The sequence below is a fragment of the Engystomops pustulosus genome, chromosome 3 (genome assembly GCF_040894005.1).
Source record: "Engystomops pustulosus chromosome 3, aEngPut4.maternal, whole genome shotgun sequence".
In the NCBI taxonomy this organism is placed as follows: Eukaryota; Metazoa; Chordata; class Amphibia; order Anura; family Leptodactylidae; genus Engystomops; species Engystomops pustulosus.
In genome coordinates this window covers 216,405,145-216,423,402 of record NC_092413.1, presented here as the reverse complement: position 1 = coordinate 216,423,402, position 18,258 = coordinate 216,405,145, and the positions used below count along the sequence as shown (strand labels likewise).

Sequence of the window (18,258 nt, the reverse complement as noted above, 5' to 3'; positions counted from 1 at the left end):
GGAGGATGTGGTTTGTTTCCTCTCTCAGGAAACAGTCAGAAGATCCAATGGTTGTAAGATTGTTACCAAAAATGGGGGGGTTGTAATTCTTGGGTTCCATTGGTGGTTCCAGTTACCCAGTTACCTAAGGCTCTATATCAAGGTGGCTGAATAATACAGGTTCCTAGCTCCCTGATCACCCCACAGAGGCTGTATAGGGGTTAAAGGGTGTAAACCATGGGGACCACTGTAAGGGCTAGCGACTTGGTGACTACTCACAGACCCTGTATGGAGGCTAAAGGGTGTAAACTAGGGTGACTACAGTAGGAGGTAGCAATCTAATGACCATACACAGACCCTGCATAGGGTTAAAAGGTATAAACCATGGAGACCACTGTAAGAGGTAGCTACCTGGTGATGGACCAACTGACCCTGTACAGGGATTAAAGGGGACGCGGTCCCAACCTGGCAGTGGTGTTCTGAAACATCTTTGAACTGGTAAGAACTGGCACACCTTTATAGATAGCCCTTAAAGACACGATTATCCTCCTTTATGTAGGAGCCTATCTGCATTACATGGAGCTATCACATACCTAATTTACTGCATTGCCCAGTCTCCCATTCACCTGCTATAATATACTACAAACTTCCCTCACTTGCCCAGGTTCATCCGTTTTTTCTGTGCCAAACCATTGTGTTTTTATCCAACATTTTTTTGTATATTTCACCAGTAGCAATCACACTGGTACCTGTGTGTTTTTTGTAATAATAAAGTATCTACAATTTTTAATTATATGTTTCGTTGAGTTTTTGTCCATCTCCCCACCCAGTTAGGGGTATCTGCTTTTGTTTAAGGGATTAAAGGGTGTAAACTAGGAACAGTATTGTAAGAGGTAGCTACCGTGTGACTGCTGACAGATCCTGTATATGGGGAAAAATGGTGTAAACGATGGAGACAACTGAAATCTGCAGCATAAATCCTGTGTATGGGTTATAGAGAGTAAACCAGGTAGACTACTGTAAGTGGTAGCAAGCTTGTTACTGCCTCACACATCCTGTGTAGGAGTTAAAGGGTGTACACCATGTGGACCAATGAAAGGGTAGCGACCTGGTAACAGTCCTGCAGACCATGTACAGGGGTTAAAGGGTGTAGACCAGGGAGACCACTGTATGCGGTAGCGACCTGGTGATGCCCCACAGACCCTGTATAGGAGGTTAAACAGTGCAGATCCGGGAGACCAATGAAGAGCTATCAACATAATGACTGCCCACAGGGGTTGAAGGGTTTAAACCATGAGGACCACTGTAAGGGGTAGTGACTGCCTCACAATCCCTGTTTAAGTGTTAAATTGTGTAAATCAAAAATACTGGAGGTAACAATTTGGTGACTGTTCCACACATCCTGTAAAGGGGTTAAAGGGTGTTAACATTGCGGCCCACTATAAAGGGTAGCAACCTTGTAACTGCTCAAGGACCATGTGTAGGCATTAAAGGGTGTTAACCATAAGCCTACTGTAAGGGGAAGTGACCTAGTGACCACCCCACAACCCCTGAGTAGCTACCTGGTTACTGACATACATACCCCATTGCAGAGGTTAAAGGGTGTAAACTAGGGAGACCACTAAAATAGGTAGCAACTTGGTGACCACTCAAAGACCCTGTATGGGGGGGGGGGGGTTAAAGGTGGAGACCAGAGAGACCACAGTAAGAGGTAGCTACCTGGTGAATGACACACATACCCTATATAGAAGCTAAAGGGTGTAAACTAGGGAGACCCCTGTAAGAGGTAGCAACCTGGTGACCACTCAAAGACCCTTTATAGGAGGTTAAAGGGTTGAGACCAGGGAGACCACAGTAAGAAGTAGCTACCTGGTGAGTGACACACATACCCTATATAGAAGTTAAAGGGTGTAAACTAGGGACACCACTCTAAGAGGTTGCAACTTGGTGACCACCAAACAGACCTTGTATAGCAGGTTTAAGGATGTAGACCAGGGAGACCACTGTAAGAGACCGCTATCTGTCGACTGCTCCGTAGATCCTGTATAGGAGTTTAATGGTTTATTCATGGCTGCCCACTGGAGCGTCACAAAATCAAAGCTATTAGAAGACATACTGGGTTTACAATCCACGGCTCTTAACAATACAATACCCAATTCACATCCTTAAAACCTGGAGAGGGTCCCGTCACCCCTAACTATCAAACTTTTACATCATATCTATCAAATAGATGCCAGAAAAGTTTGATGATCAGTTGATTGACAATAAGCTGGTATCCTTATAGAAAGTTGTGATTGGATATAGTGACCACTACAGGAGAACTGCAGTATTACACTTACAATCAATGGTAGTCTATGCAATACACGGACAGACTGAGTCCTCCAGTGCAGGAGCAGATATCTGCAGGGGGGATGGATATTGAAATAAGGGAAGACTAAGTTCGGATCACCCCCTTATGCTGCAGTGCAACCTTTTGGGGACCAAATGGCCAATTATACTAAATAATGTACAAAGATATCATTAAAAGAGATCCAGATCCTCTATTACCACATTCCATTTATTGTGAAATCACCAAATCTTGTTACTTTCTCTCACAGAAGGAGAACATTCCGTAAACATTCATAAAACCTTATTAAAAATGAATTCCGTTCTCCGCATCCGAAGGAAATGGACTCGTCTTCCTTTTTTTTCATATCGATCCTTGAGGAAAGAAAAACGCACTTTGGAAATAACGATTACATAAAAATTTGCCAAAAAGAAAGGCCACAGAGGAAAAAACGGAAATATACAATCATAATGATACAATTCAACAGCTGATACATTGTAACGAAAAAGGCAACAGTCGGCATTCTTACAGATGGCGGTAGAAGGGGGCGGAATAGTATCAGGGACCATGTGACTGTATGTTATATGATAGGTCTACGGTGTGAGACATCGCTGTGTATGACGCTTATTGCTGTATTATGTCATACGCTTAACCCTTTATTACCCTCATCCTTACATTGACTCCTTATATATATGGTACCCTACATACAGATAGGGACTTTACAGTGCGGGATAGTATCAGGGACCATGTGACTGTATGCTATATGATAGGTCTACGGTGTGAGACATCGCTGTGTATGACGCTTATTGCTGTATTACGTCATACGCTTAACCCTTTATTAACCTCATCCTTACATTGACTCCTTATATATATAGGGTACCCTACATATAGATAGGGACTTTACAGTGCAGGATAGTATTAGAATGCACATGTAGTCAGTAATAGGATGACATGGTCATGGGAGAGACAATCTGTACTTTCCCTAAATTTCCAGCCTTGTGTTAATATTTCGGTTGGGGCTCTGTGTGGGTGAGGTTGACGCTGCCCAGGGCATGGCTGGTATTTGGTCTCTGGCTTCAGATGCTTCTTCCTAATAGATTCTACTGTAAAGATGTAAGACCCCAATAACGTGCCCCCTTTTCAATGGTGCCCTATGCAGCTGCCTACTTTGATTTCACCCTATAGAATTGAACCTATACTCTCTATAGATGGCGCCCCCTCTGCCCATATTTTTGTAATAAGTGGGTTCTCCATGCTATGTTTAACACCTGTGCTGTTGTTAGTTGTAAAGAGACACCATTTTTAAGTGTCATGTCCTGTTTTGTAGCAGGTGACTGCCGCCCCTCCAATTTGTTGCCTGAGGCAAATGGCTCAATTCAATAATTTGACTACTTCTGACCTTGCCCTAGGCAGCTGCCTATACTGCCTCACCTTAGCCCCACCTTAGCCCCAATCAGATACCATAAGTCACAAAGTGAAGAGAATATAATCACAATTTTAAGGGTTTTATACTGCGGAATCATATACTTGTGCCTGAATGACACCACAACGTTGTGCTATATTATAAAATGCCCATATACTGATTGTTTCCAATACTGACAGTTTCCACATTCATACTCCACCCTGTATGGATGTGACACTATGGCAGTAGTAAAGAAGGACTCTAAGGTAAGGAGGAGTGTTGGGTTCTTTGTTCTCTGGGTTTGGACTGACCGCCATGCATTGCTATGGTATATGTCGCCTAGTCCGATGCACGGTGGCGGGATAAGCTGGTACTAGTATAAGGCAGCGGGACACTATGGTTGTCGTAGTCAGGTTCTTGGTGGACACTTCCTGGAATGTCACTGAAGGTTCTAGCAAAGGGAGAACCTCCGAGAGTTAATGTTCATTTTGGTGACCCCAATAAGTTTAAGGGGTGTAGAAAGGCCAAATGAGGACATCATGGGGAAGTCACAGAGGAGGTCGGAAAGCTCGTCCCTCTCCTCCAGTTCATAGGTGGCATCGTTCAGCATCCGCCGGTGGAGGTGACACGTCTGCTCGATCTTCAGCTTGTTGATGTCACTGCGAAGCCTCATGAGCTGCCGAGCCAAGTGCTGGTCCTGAAGACGCATCTCCGTCTGTTATCAAGGACAAACAATTATTACGGTAGGAATAAATAATACTGTCACCCATATATGTGCCAATATACAACTCCTGCCAAGTACTAATGAGCCATGAAGAAAGATTCTAAGTAAATGGAATTCACAACAGGATTGTAATATTTTCAAGGTTAAGATCACAAAAAAACATCAGCATATCCAGTATTATAGCAGTTATATTCCTGTACATAGGGGGCAGTATTATAGTAGTTATATTCTTGTACATAGGGGGCAGTATTATAGTAGTTATATTCTTGTACATAGGGGGCAGTATTATAGTAGTTATATTCTTGTACATAGGGGGCAGTATTATAGTAGTTATATTCTTGTACATAGGGGGCAGTATTATAGTAGTTATATTCCTGTACATAGGGGGCAGTATTATAGTAGTTATATTCTTGTACATAGGGGGCAGTATTATAGTAGTTATATTCTTGTACATAGGGGGCAGTATTATAGTAGTTATATTCTTGTACATAGGGGGCAGTATTATAGTAGTTATATTCTTGTACATAGGGGGCAGTATTATAGTAGTTATATTCCTGTACATAGGGGGCAGTATTATAGTAGTTATATTCTTGTACATAAGGGGCAGTATTATAGTAGTTATATTCCTGTACATAGGGGGCAGTATTATAGTAGTTATATTCCTGTACATAGGGGGCAGTATTATAGTAGTTATATTCTTGTACATAGGGGGCAGTATTATAGTAGTTATATTCCTGTACATAGGAGCAGTATTATAGTAGTTATATTCTTGTACATAGGGGGCAGTATTATAGTAGTTATATTCTTGTACATAGGGGGCAGTATTATAGTAGTTATATTCCTGTACATAGGAGCAGTATTATAGTAGTTATATTCATGTACATAGGGGGCAGTATTATAGTAGTTATATTCTTGTACATAAGGGGCAGTATTATAGTAGTTATATTCCTGTACATAGGGGGCAGTATTATAGTAGTTATATTCCTGTACATAGGGGGCAGTATTATAGTAGTTATATTCTTGCACATAGGGGGCAGTATTATAGTAGTTATATTCCTGTACATAGGGGGCAGTATTATAGTAGTTATATTCTTGTACATAAGGGGCAGTATTATAGTAGTTATATTCCTGTACATAGGGGGCAGTATTATAGTAGTTATATTCCTGTACATAGGGGGCAGTATTATAGTAGTTATATTCTTGTACATAGGGGGCAGTATTATAGTAGTTATATTCCTGTACATAGGAGCAGTATTATAGTAGTTATATTCTTGTACATAGGGGGCAGTATTATAGTAGTTATATTCTTGTACATAGGGGGCAGTATTATAGTAGTTATATTCCTGTACATAGGAGCAGTATTATAGTAGTTATATTCATGTACATAGGGGGCAGTATTATAGTAGTTATATTCTTGTACATAGGGGGCAGTATTATAGTAGTTATATTCTTGTACATAGGGGGCAGTATTATAGTAGTTATATTCCTGTACATAGGAGCAGTATTATAGTAGTTATATTCTTGTACATAGGGGGCAGTATTATAGTAGTTATATTCTTGTACATAGGGGGCAGTATTATAGTAGTTATATTCTTGTACATAGGGGACAGTATTATAGTAGTTATATTCCTGTACATAGGGGGCAGTATTATAGTAGTTATATTCCTGTACATAGGGGCAGTATTATAGTAGTTATATTCTTGTACATAGGGGGCAGTATTATAGTAGTTATATTCCTGTACATAGGAGGCAGTATTATAGTAGTTATATTCCTGTACATAGGGGGAAGTATTATAGTAGTTATATTCTTGTACATAGGGGGCAGTATTATAGTAGATATATTCTTGTACATAGGGGGCAGTATTATAGTAGTTATATTCCTGTACATAGGGGGCAGTATTATAGTAGTTATATTCTTGTACATAGGGGGCAGTATTATAGTAGTTATATTCTTGTACATAGGGGGCAGTATTATAGTAGTTATATTCCTGTACATAGGGGGCAGTATTATAGTAGTTATATTCTTGTACATAGGGGGCAGTATTATAGTAGTTATATTCTTGTACATAGGGGGCAGTATTATAGTAGTTATATTCCTGTACATAGGGGGCAGTATTATAGCAGTTATATTCTTGTACATAGGGGCAGTATTATAGTAGTTATATTCTTGTACATAGGGGGCAGTATTATAGTAGTTATATTCTTGTACATAGGGGCAGTATTATAGCAGTTATAGTCTTGTACATAGGAGGCAGTATTATAGCAGTTATATTCTTGTACATAGGGGGCAGTATTATAGTAGTTATATTCTTGTACATAGGGGCAGTATTATAGTAGTTATATTGTTGTACATAGGGGCAGTATTATAGTAGTTATAGTCTTGTACATAGGGGGCAGTATTATAGTAGTTGTATTCTTGTACATAGGGGCAGTATTATAGTAGTTATATTCTTGTACATAGGGGGCAGTATTATAGTAGTTATATTCCTGTACATAGGGGTCAGTATTATAGTAGTTATATTCCTGTACATAGGGGCAGTATTATAGTAGTTATATTCCTGTACATAGGAGTAGTATTATAGTAGTTATATTCTTGTACATAGGGGGTAGTATTATAGTAGTTATATTCTTGTACATAGGGGGCAGTATTATAGTAGTTATATTCTTGTACATAGGGGGCAGTATAATATTTAGTTCATGATCACAGTAATCTGCAGTAGTCTCTGTCAGTAAGCAGTTACTTTCCTTATCCTGTTGTGACCTTTAAAGTAAAATATTCTCCTTGTAGTTTTGCTATTACTTAGCTGAGCTCTAGAATATGAGGCTTAGCTTTAAATAATTGGCTTTTCCAAACCCAAAACCCTTCTAGCACTATTAGTGACAATGATTGTTCTTATTTTTTTTTTAGTAAATATATCTTGTAAAGGAATAACTCTGTTTATAGGGTTTCATGGGATACAGGGCTGGCGCCAGCCCTGGGCATACCCAGGAAAGTGCGGGGGACCCAGGGCTACTGGGGGGCCCACATAAGGCTGTACATAAGGATTCCATAGGGTGAGGGGGACTTTATGTAAAATAACCATGAGAGGGCTATTTGGGATGATAAACTAGGAAATATTTTTGTTAGCAGGAGAGTTTTTAAGTTTCTGAATTTTTAATGCTGCCACTAGAGTTCACTGCCATGCGGCCCCTTGAGGCTCTGACGCCCAGGGGCCTCCTGATACCTGTAGCGGACCCCCCCCCCCACCTCCCCTTTAACCAATAACCAACTGTCTAGGAGCAGAAGCCGTGATACATTTCCCCCCATTGTTTCTAAATGAAGAAGGTTTTTTATTAGTCCTTTCACCAAACTGTGATTTATCACTCTGAGGGTCTTCCCTCCATGCACCCACCAGACACATCCCAATGAATCCCTCTGTAAACTGACCTGTTTTTCGGGAATGTTCTCATGCTGCGCTCTTCATGATATCTGTTTTTACAGCTACTTAAAAAAAATTCTCATAAACAGCTACACTTTACAGGGCAAAGTACTGGGGGTGGCAAATTCAATAGAAGCGACTAAATCCTTCTCCCTGGCCCAACCCCAAGAGAAATCTCCAGCAAAACACAAGATGTGACACCTGCATTGTGTCTGAAGGTCCAGGACTCGGATCACGCTGGCATCTACTGCATAGTCCTTCTTACTGACAGAACCGAGACTGAGAACTGCTCCCCGTGCTCAGCACCACAACAAATCACTGCCAAGACATCACAACAGCATGTGCATATGTATGTTATAAAGGAATAATATAATACTGCCCCTATAAACAGGAATATAACTACTATAATACTGCCCCCTATGTACAAGAATATAACTACTATAATACTGCTCCCTATGTACAGGAATATAACTACTATAATACTGCCCCTATGTACAAGAATATAACTACTATAATACTGCCCCCTATGTACAGGAATATAACTACTATAATACTGCCCCTATGTACAAGAATATAACTACTATAATACTGCCCCCTATGTACAGGAATATAACTACTATAATACTGCCCCTATGTACAAGAATATAACTACTATAATACTGCCCCTATGTACAAGAATATAACTACTATAATACTGTCCCTATGTACAAGAATATAACTACTATAATACTGCCCCCTATGTACAAGAATATAACTACTATAATACTGCCCCTATGTACAAGAATATAACTACTATAATACTGCCCCCTATGTACAGGAATATAACTACTATAATACTGCCCCCTATGTACAAGAATATAACTACTATAATACTGCCCCCTATGTACAAGAATATAACTACTATAATACTGCCCCTATGTACAAGAATATAACTACTATAATACTGCTCCCTATGTACAGGAATATAACTACTATAATACTGCCCCTATGTACAAGAATATAACTACTATAATACTGTCCCTATGTACAAGAATATAACTACTATAATACTGCCCCCTATGTACAAGAATATAACTACTATAATACTGCCCCCTATGTGCAAGAATATAACTACTATAATACTGCCCCCTATGTACAAGAATATAACTACTATAATACTACCCCCTATGTACAAGAATATAACTACTATAATACTGCCCCCTATGTACAAGAATATAACTACTATAATACTGCTCCCTATGTACAGGAATATAACTACTATAATACTGCTCCTATGTACAAGAATATAACTACTATAATACTGCCCCCTATGTACAGGAATATAACTACTATAATACTGCCCCCTATATACAGGAATATAACTACTATAATACTGCCCCTATGTACAAGAATATAACTACTATAATACTGCCCCCTATGTACATGAATATAACTACTATAATACTACCCCCTATGTACAAGAATATAACTACTATAATACTGCCCCCTATGTACAAGAATATAACTACTATAATACTGCTCCCTATGTACAGGAATATAAATACTATAATACTGCTCCTATGTACAAGAATATAACTACTATAATACTGGCCCTATGTACAAGAATATAACTACTATAATACTGCCCCCTATGTACAAGAATATAACTACTATAATACTACCCCCTATGTACAAGAATATAACTACTATAATACTGCCCCCTATGTACAAGAATATAACTACTATAATACTGCTCCCTATGTACAGGAATATAACTACTATAATACTGCTCCTATGTACAAGAATATAACTACTATAATACTGCCCCTATGTACAAGAATATAACTACTATAATACTGCCCCCTATGTACATGAATATAACTACTATAATACTGCCCCTATGTACAAGAATATAACTACTATAATACTGCCCCCTATGTACAAGACTATAACTACTATAATACTGCCCCCTATGTACAAGAATATAACTACTATAATACTGCCCCCTATGTACAAGAATATAACTACTATAATACTGCCGCCTATGTACAAGAATATAACTACTATAATACTTCCCCCTATGTACAGGAATATAACTACTATAATACTGCCCCCTATGTACAGGAATATAACTACTATAATACTGCCCCCTATGTACAGAAATATAACTACTATAATACTGCCCCCTATGTACAAGAATATAACTACTATAATACTGCCCCCTATGTACAGGAATATAACTACTATAATACTGCCCCCTATGTACAAGAATATAACTACTATAATACTGCCCCCTATGTACAAGAATATAACTACTATAATACTGCCCCCTATGTACAAGAATATAACTACTATAATACTGCCCCCTATGTACAAGAATATAACTACTATAATACTGCCCCCTATGTACAGGAATATAACTACTATAATACTGCCCCCTTTGTATAAGAATATAACTACTATAATACTGCCCTCTATTTACAAGAATATAACTACTATAATACTGCCCCCTATGTACAGGAATATAACTACTATAATACTGCCCTCTATTTACAAGAATATAACTACTATAATACTGCCCCCTATGTACAGGAATATAACTACTATAATACTGCCCCCTTTGTATAAGAATATAACTACTATAATACTGCCCTCTATTTACAAGAATATAACTACTATAATACTGCCCCCTATGTACAGGAATATAACTACTATAATACTGCCCTCTATTTACAAGAATATAACTACTATAATACTGCCCCCTATGTACAGGAATATAACTACTATAATACTGCCCCCTTTGTATAAGAATATAACTACTATAATACTGCCCTCTATTTACAAGAATATAACTACTATAATACTGCCCCCTATGTACAAGAATATAACTACTATAATACTGCCCCCTTTGTATAAGAATATAACTACTATAATACTGCCCTCTATTTACAAGAATATAACTACTATAATACTGCCCCCTATGTACAGGAATATAACTACTATAATACTGCCCCCTTTGTATAAGAATATAACTACTATAATACTGCCCCCTATGTGCAAGAATATAACTACTATAATACTGCCCCCTATGTACAAGAATATAACTACTATAATACTGCCCCCTTTGTATAAGAATATAACTACTATAATACTGTCCCCTATGTACAGGAATATAACTACTATAATACTGCCCCCTATGTACAGGAATATAACTACTATAATACTGCCCCCTATGTACAAGAATATAACTGCTATAATATTGCCCCCTATGTACAAGAATATAACTACTATAATACTGCCCCCTATGTACAAGAATATAACTACTATAATACTGCCCCCTTTGTATAAGAATATAACTACTATAATACTGTCCCCTATGTACAGGAATATAACTACTATAATACTGCCCCCTATGTACAGGAATATAACTACTATAATACTGCCCCCTATGTACAAGAATATAACTACTATAATACTGCCCCTATGTACAGGAATATAACTACTATAATACTGCCCCCTATGTACAAGAATATAACTACTATAATACTGCCCCCTATGTACAAGAATATAACTACTATAATACTGCTCCCTATGTACAAGAATATAACTACTATAATACTGCTCCCTATGTACAAGAATATAACTACTATAATACTGCCCCCTATGTACAGGAATATAACTACTATAATACTGCCCCCTATGTACAAGAATAAAACTACTATAATACTGCCCCTATGTACAGGAATATAACTACTATAATACTGCCCCCTATGTACAGGAATATAACTGCTATAATACTGCCCCCTATGTACAAGAATATAACTACTATAATACTGCCCCCTATGTACAAGAATATAACTACTATAATACTGCCCCCTATGTACAGGAATATAACTACTATAATACTGCCCCCTATGTACAAGAATATAACTACTATAATACTGCCCCCTATGTACAAGAATATAACTACTATAATACTGCCCCCATGTACAGGAATATAACTACTATAATACTGCCCCCTATGTACAAGAATATAACTACTATAATACTGCCCTCTATGTACAAGAATATAACTACTATAATACTGCCCCCTATGTACAAGAATATAACTACTATAATACTGCCCCCATGTACAGGAATATAACTACTATAATACTGCCCCCTATGTACAAGAATATAACTACTATAATACTGCCCTCTATGTACAAGAATATAACTACTATAATACTGCCCCCTATGTACAGGAATATAACTACTATAATACTGCCCCCTATGTACAAGAATATAACTACTATAATACTGCCCCCTATGTACAGGAATATAACTACTATAATACTGCTCCCTATGTACAGGAATATAACTACTATAATACTGCCCCTATGTACAGGAATATAACTACTATAATACTGCCCCCTGTGTACAAGAATATAACTACTATAATACTGCCCCCTATGTACAAGAATATAACTACTATAATACTGCCCCCTATGTACAAGAATATAACTATTATAATACTGCCCCCTATGTACAAGAATATAACTACTATAATACTGCCCCCTATGTACAAGAATATAACTACTATAATACTGCCCCCTATGTACAGGAATATAACTACTATAATACTGCCCCCTATGTACAAGAATATAACTACTATAATACTGCCCCCTATGTACAAGAATATAACTACTATAATACTGCTCCCTATGTACAAGAATATAACTACTATAATACTGCCCCCATGTACAGGAATATAACTACTATAATACTGCCCCCTATGTACAAGAATATAACTACTATAATACTGCCCTCTATGTACAAGAATATAACTACTATAATACTGCCCCCTATGTACAAGAATATAACTACTATAATACTGCCCCCATGTACAGGAATATAACTACTATAATACTGCCCCCTATGTACAAGAATATAACTACTATAATACTGCCCTCTATGTACAAGAATATAACTACTATAATACTGCCCCCTATGTACAGGAATATAACTACTATAATACTGCCCCCTATGTACAAGAATATAACTACTATAATACTGCCCCCTATGTACAGGAATATAACTACTATAATACTGCTCCCTATGTACAGGAATATAACTACTATAATACTGCCCCTATGTACAGGAATATAACTACTATAATACTGCCCCCTGTGTACAAGAATATAACTACTATAATACTGCCCCCTATGTACAAGAATATAACTACTATAATACTGCCCCCTATGTACAAGAATATAACTACTATAATACTGCCCCCTATGTACAGGAATATAACTACTATAATACTGCCCCCTATGTACAAGAATATAACTACTATAATACTGCCCCCTATGTACAGGAATATAACTATATTGAATACTATGTGTATATAGCTTGGTCTCTGTGTATATAGCAGTATAGTGTTATGCGCAGTCATGTGATATCACATTTATGTGGCAGGTTATAAATGACTCTCACTATGCAGTGTAATGAGTCTGGGGGCACATACCACCTCTGACCTGCGCCGGGGACCGGGAGACTGGAGCTTTGTTTGGCTTTTACAGCACTTGGCAGTGTATGTGCATCAAGCAGCGTCTTTTATGTCTTTTATGTGCTGAGACAAGTTCATGTCAAGCTCCTCATGGAGGGGTCTGAAGTCTGGACATGATGCATTTTCGGAACAGCTGGAGTTTTATGGATCATCCGGTTACAAATTCTCAACTTAGGGAAGGCAACATTGCTCCAGAAATCAGGAACCTGTCGTCTTCCGCTAGTGTTATGGAAGATGATGAAAGGAGCCTACTTGTTAGGAGGCTCCAATGACCATAAGATGGTTTCCTTGTATCCTCCTGCAGGCACCTCCAATGATCAGCTGTGCGGAAATCCAGCTCTAAGGCTCATTAACTTACCCGGTCCAGTCACGATCCAGGGGCGCGTTCTCCGACAAGGATTCGGGTCCGGCCAGGATTCACAAAGGTCCGTGCGCCCGATATCCAGCAGGTGTCACTTCTGCCCCAAGGTCCACCGGAGTTCACCTTCTTCTTCCCGGTGTATGTGAGTGCTGATGTTGCGACACATTGGGGCAGATTTACTTACCCGGTCCATACGTGATCCAGCGGCGCGTTCTCTGCGCTGGATTCGGGTCCGGCCGGGATTTATTAAGGCAGTTCCTCCGACGTCCACCAGGTGTTGCTGCTGCGCTGAAGTTCCCTGGAACGCACCGGAATACACCAAGCCGGGCTGAGTGAAGGTAAGTGCAAGCTCCGCTACACATTTTTTGTTTTAAATGCGGTGGTTTTCGTTCGGCCACAATCCGATCGCGTGCGCCAAAATCCCGGGGCATTTTAGGGGAAATCGGCGCAAATCGGAAATATGCGGGTAACACGTCGGGAAAACACAAATCGGGCCCTTAGTAAATGACCCCCATTTTGTTTTTTAAATTCCGCATCTTTTCCGAATCCTTCGGGTTGTCCGACGGCCACGCCCCCGATTTCTGTTGCATGCAAGCCGCCGTAGATGTGCCACAATCCGATAGCGTGCGCCAAAACCCCGGGGCAATTCGCCGCAAAATGGAAATATTTGGGAATCCCCGACGGAATCGGGGTCCATGGACCCTTAGTAAATGAGCCCCATTGTGCTTCTAGCTGCTTCTTACCAAGAGATGAGGAATTGCAGACCACAAACTACTCAAAAGTATCAATTTGTCAAGACAACCAAGTGGACCATCCCTTTAAGGGGTCTTCTAATAGGACTAATTAGTGTGTGAGCTAATGAGTTGGGTCAGGACTTTCTTCTTTGAGATAAATAAGGATTTGGAAGTAATAGTTTGTGATCAGGACCGGAGGACCTGGCGTGTCATAGGTGACCACTAGTCACCTGATGGGGGCGCCTGTGAGCATCATGATGTGTGACCTTCATATAATTGCTATTAACCCTTTGATCTCTTGTGACTCCGCAATAGGAAGGTTGTTAATTACCTAAACGTTTGCTGAGGTTCTATCTCCCTCATTTGCATTATTAATAACCCCTCCGCACATTCAGCAGCCGGAAGCGGAGATCAGAGATGGACACGATCCATTATTCATGGAGGATTGGAAGTGGTGGGAAATGAAGACTCAGTAAAAGTCCCGAAATTGTGTCTCTTGTGTATCTGTAAGAACCAGTGCCAGTGTAATGCGGGCAGATAGGGCAGGGGTGGGCACTGATCTCCTGGCGCCCTCTATAGTCCTCTATAAGACTGCAGGGTGTGCATGTCCCCCATTTGTCACCCAATGACTGCTTATCCAGGGTTATTGCTCAGGCACCTTCCAAACTAGAATGTGCCTGAGCAATAAGGTGCCATCTAGTAGAATATCCTCCAAAGATGCCTACAATGGTTTGTATTATTACCCTTCTTGGCTTGTCCTTGAAGGGTCTTCTATATGCACTTTCTACCTCCTGCCCTGACCTCGGCCTGGTTAATCCTTACACACAAAGTCTTTCCATCCTGTCCTCGGCACATGCAATGATTATGTCTCTGTCCCATCCACCATCATCTCTTGATCTGCCTGGTTCAGCTCCTCTGAATGGAAATTAGTCCAAAAGGTAGTGACCTGGTGGTTCCCTGTTACAAAGTCTTAATGGGAGGAAGGGGTGAGCTAAAGGGAACATATCATTAGATTGGTTAGGAAATTAAATGTCCTTTCCAGAATTATCTCTATTTTGTGAACTCTTACTCTTTTGCCTATTAAAAATCTCCACCAAAGTCTTTTGAAAATGGACAGAGAAGAGTCAGATTTTACCAGAGACTAGTCACTCGTAGAGGCTGCAGCGGGTGTCACTACCTGTCCATATTTTCTGTTCTATAGCAATGAGAAACATGGTACAGGCAGCCCCCGACTTAAGAACATTCAACTTACAGACGACCCCTTGTTACAAAAAGACCTCTCTGCCCGCTGTGACCCCTGGTTAAGATATTTGGAGACTGGTAATTTAAAGAACTTTAGCCCCAGATTAAGTGTCAACAAAAGAGTTATCATGACCACCCCAAAGTTTTGAAAATCCTATTGTCACAGGGACAAAGAAAGTACTGTGCCAAGGGTTACACTTACATAATATACAAATTCTGACTTGCATACAAATTCATCTTAAGAACAAACCTAAAGAACCAATTGTGTAGATGTGTATTGAGAGCAGGAACAGATGTACAAGGATTTCATGGATGAAGGTCTTTCTCAGTATAAAATTTGGTGCGTGGTTTTGGTGGTCATGGGCCCCCTAGAAAGCTTGGGCCCTAACTTCCTATGTTATAATCCACTAATGACCCTTTGAGGAAGTTCATTTTCCTTTTAGAACAAAAGCTTTTAAATTGGGGTTTACCGAAGCATCTGACCAGCTTTAGGACACATGGAGGGGGCAGTCATTATTTTTTTTTAACCCCTTGTTGCGGCACAATATTAATGCTTTTCAGACACTCGTGAATTAAACTTTTTTGGGGCGCACAATTTGGCTGCCGCTTGGGAATTCGATACTTTTCCTTTTTCAATACCTCTATTTTACCTTCATGAATGTGGAGACAGTTGTAAACCTTTTCGGTCCTGCGCCAATTCATTAACCCCTCGCGCCGCAATCTAACATCCAAGTGAAAATGATGGCACAATTAAGCACGGGCCCTGTGCCAAAATGGATAAACGGCCCACACGGTAACAGATATTTTGGACTTCAGTTGACTACAAATGCAACATTGGGAGTTCAGCATCAATAAGAGCCACCTCCACAAACCTAAGACGACCTTGTGTGAAGGTCAGTGGGATACCATAACACTGGAGGTCAGATCGATGATGGATTATTTACGGGAGTGTAAGTGGTGGATGAAGCATGTTGCTCCGTTTTTACACAATAATCCTCTTATAGTTAATGCATCTGCTCTTAACTCCGGTGAATCAAATGTTGTGAACGCAGCAGAATTTCTTCAGCGGTCATAAGTAACCTGAGATCAGAAGACAACTTACCAGCTCCTTCCTGAGCCAATTCAGAGCCTCATCGATGCTATCAAAGCCATGGATCTTCCCGGAAGTGAATATGTTGTTCTCCTTCGGGACACTCATGGATTTCTGAACCTGTTTGACATCAAGAGTTGAGGATATTTCCCCCTCGGGCGGCTTTGGTTCCTCCACTTCTTTCTCCACCGAAGGATTTGGACTCTTCCAAGGTTGATCCTCCAGTCTCGCCCTCCATTCTAGGTAGGAGGGTCTCCTAGTTTCTAACCGTAACTTCTCAGTCAGGGCCTTCAAGTTTCTCAGATGGTCATCTGTTGGTGGGGCTGAGTTACCTTGAGCTTCATCTTCAGGTTCCTCAATCTGTATCTTTGGTAAGGACATGATATTGAGAGAGATATAGACGGATTGTGGTGCAAATAGTCATACGGTCCACATGGTCCTCAAGAAACGTCCAATCTGTCTCTCAGTGACTGTGATCACTCAGGAGTCTTTCTGCTGCATCTGAAAAAATACCAAGGAGGACAGTGATGTCAATAAAATACAAGTCATTAAGCAAATAACATGATGGATCGTATAGAGATGATGGAATCTTGTATCAAGACTTTCTGGTTTTGCAAAACTAAATTATATAATTTTTACATGAATAACAAAGGCAAAGTTAATACAAGATCCCTGCTGATATGGGGAGGAACTCACAGACATGTCATTGTTGTACTGGATACTAAATATTAATCCTTAGTCATCTGATCTGTATAACATACACTAACACACAGTCATACAACTCCATCAATGTTTAATGCCGGTAGTGGATTCTAATCAAGGTGCTTTGGGCAGTAGTCCAGGGCCCAAGACTTCTACGGGCACATGGCCAACCAAATTTTATACTGAGAAACCTCATAATTTGGTCAGCTCTCATTACACATTTATAAAAGAGCCATTTCAGGACCTTTGAAGGACCTCCAAAGGTCCTGAAACCACAGATTTAAAGCATCAGAACGGACACATCCTCCATTCCCCAAGAAGCTGATTCTAGTACCAGATGTAGGAAGTGATTCCAGACTTGTAGGAGCTATAATATTCATACAGCCCAGCAATGATGGCAGTCTTTATCCGCCTTTGGATAAGGCCCGTCCATGTTCTTGGTGAATAAATATACAAATGGCTTTAGTTATTTCTATTTCCCAGTAATATGGTAACTGGAGAAGCAGAGCACAGGAGAGGCAAGAAGGGAGATGCTGAAGTCTATGTGTATGAGAATGTCTGAGACTTCTGCTGTGAGAGGGGAGGAAAGAGCTTCAGAGAGGAACAAGAAAAATGACTCAGAAGGGAGAGCGTGCCCACCAACAGCTGGTAATCTTCCAGGTCAAGAGTAGTCTAAAAGGCAAACGGAAAAGTCACCTTTTATGACCCGAAAGACTATCTGTTATTGAAAGTGCTGGTTCCTACTTGTGCAT

General features: G+C 39.8%; 1 protein-coding gene across 1 annotated transcript; it reads right to left on the bottom strand.

Annotated features, from left to right (window-relative positions):
* Positions 1-2,518: 2,518 nt before the first annotated feature.
* Positions 2,519-17,261, bottom strand: FAM167A (family with sequence similarity 167 member A). Its single transcript, XM_072143813.1, has 2 exons — positions 16,817-17,261; positions 2,519-4,422 (listed from the first exon to the last, which is right to left on the bottom strand). Exons 1-2 carry the CDS (start codon positions 17,183-17,185, stop codon positions 4,159-4,161), a joined length of 633 nt encoding a protein of 210 aa, XP_071999914.1. The 5' UTR covers positions 17,186-17,261; the 3' UTR covers positions 2,519-4,158.
* Between the last annotated feature and the right edge of the window lie 997 nt (positions 17,262-18,258).

Coding starts and splice junctions, on each gene's coding strand:
- FAM167A (XM_072143813.1), bottom strand. CDS start 17,185: ATGTCCTTACCAAAGATACAGATTGAGGAACCTGAAGATGAAGCTCAA. Junction 4,423..16,816: donor ATTGGCTCAGGAAGGAGCTG/GTAAGTTGTCTT, acceptor CCTTGATAACAG/ACGGAGATGCGTCTTCAGGA.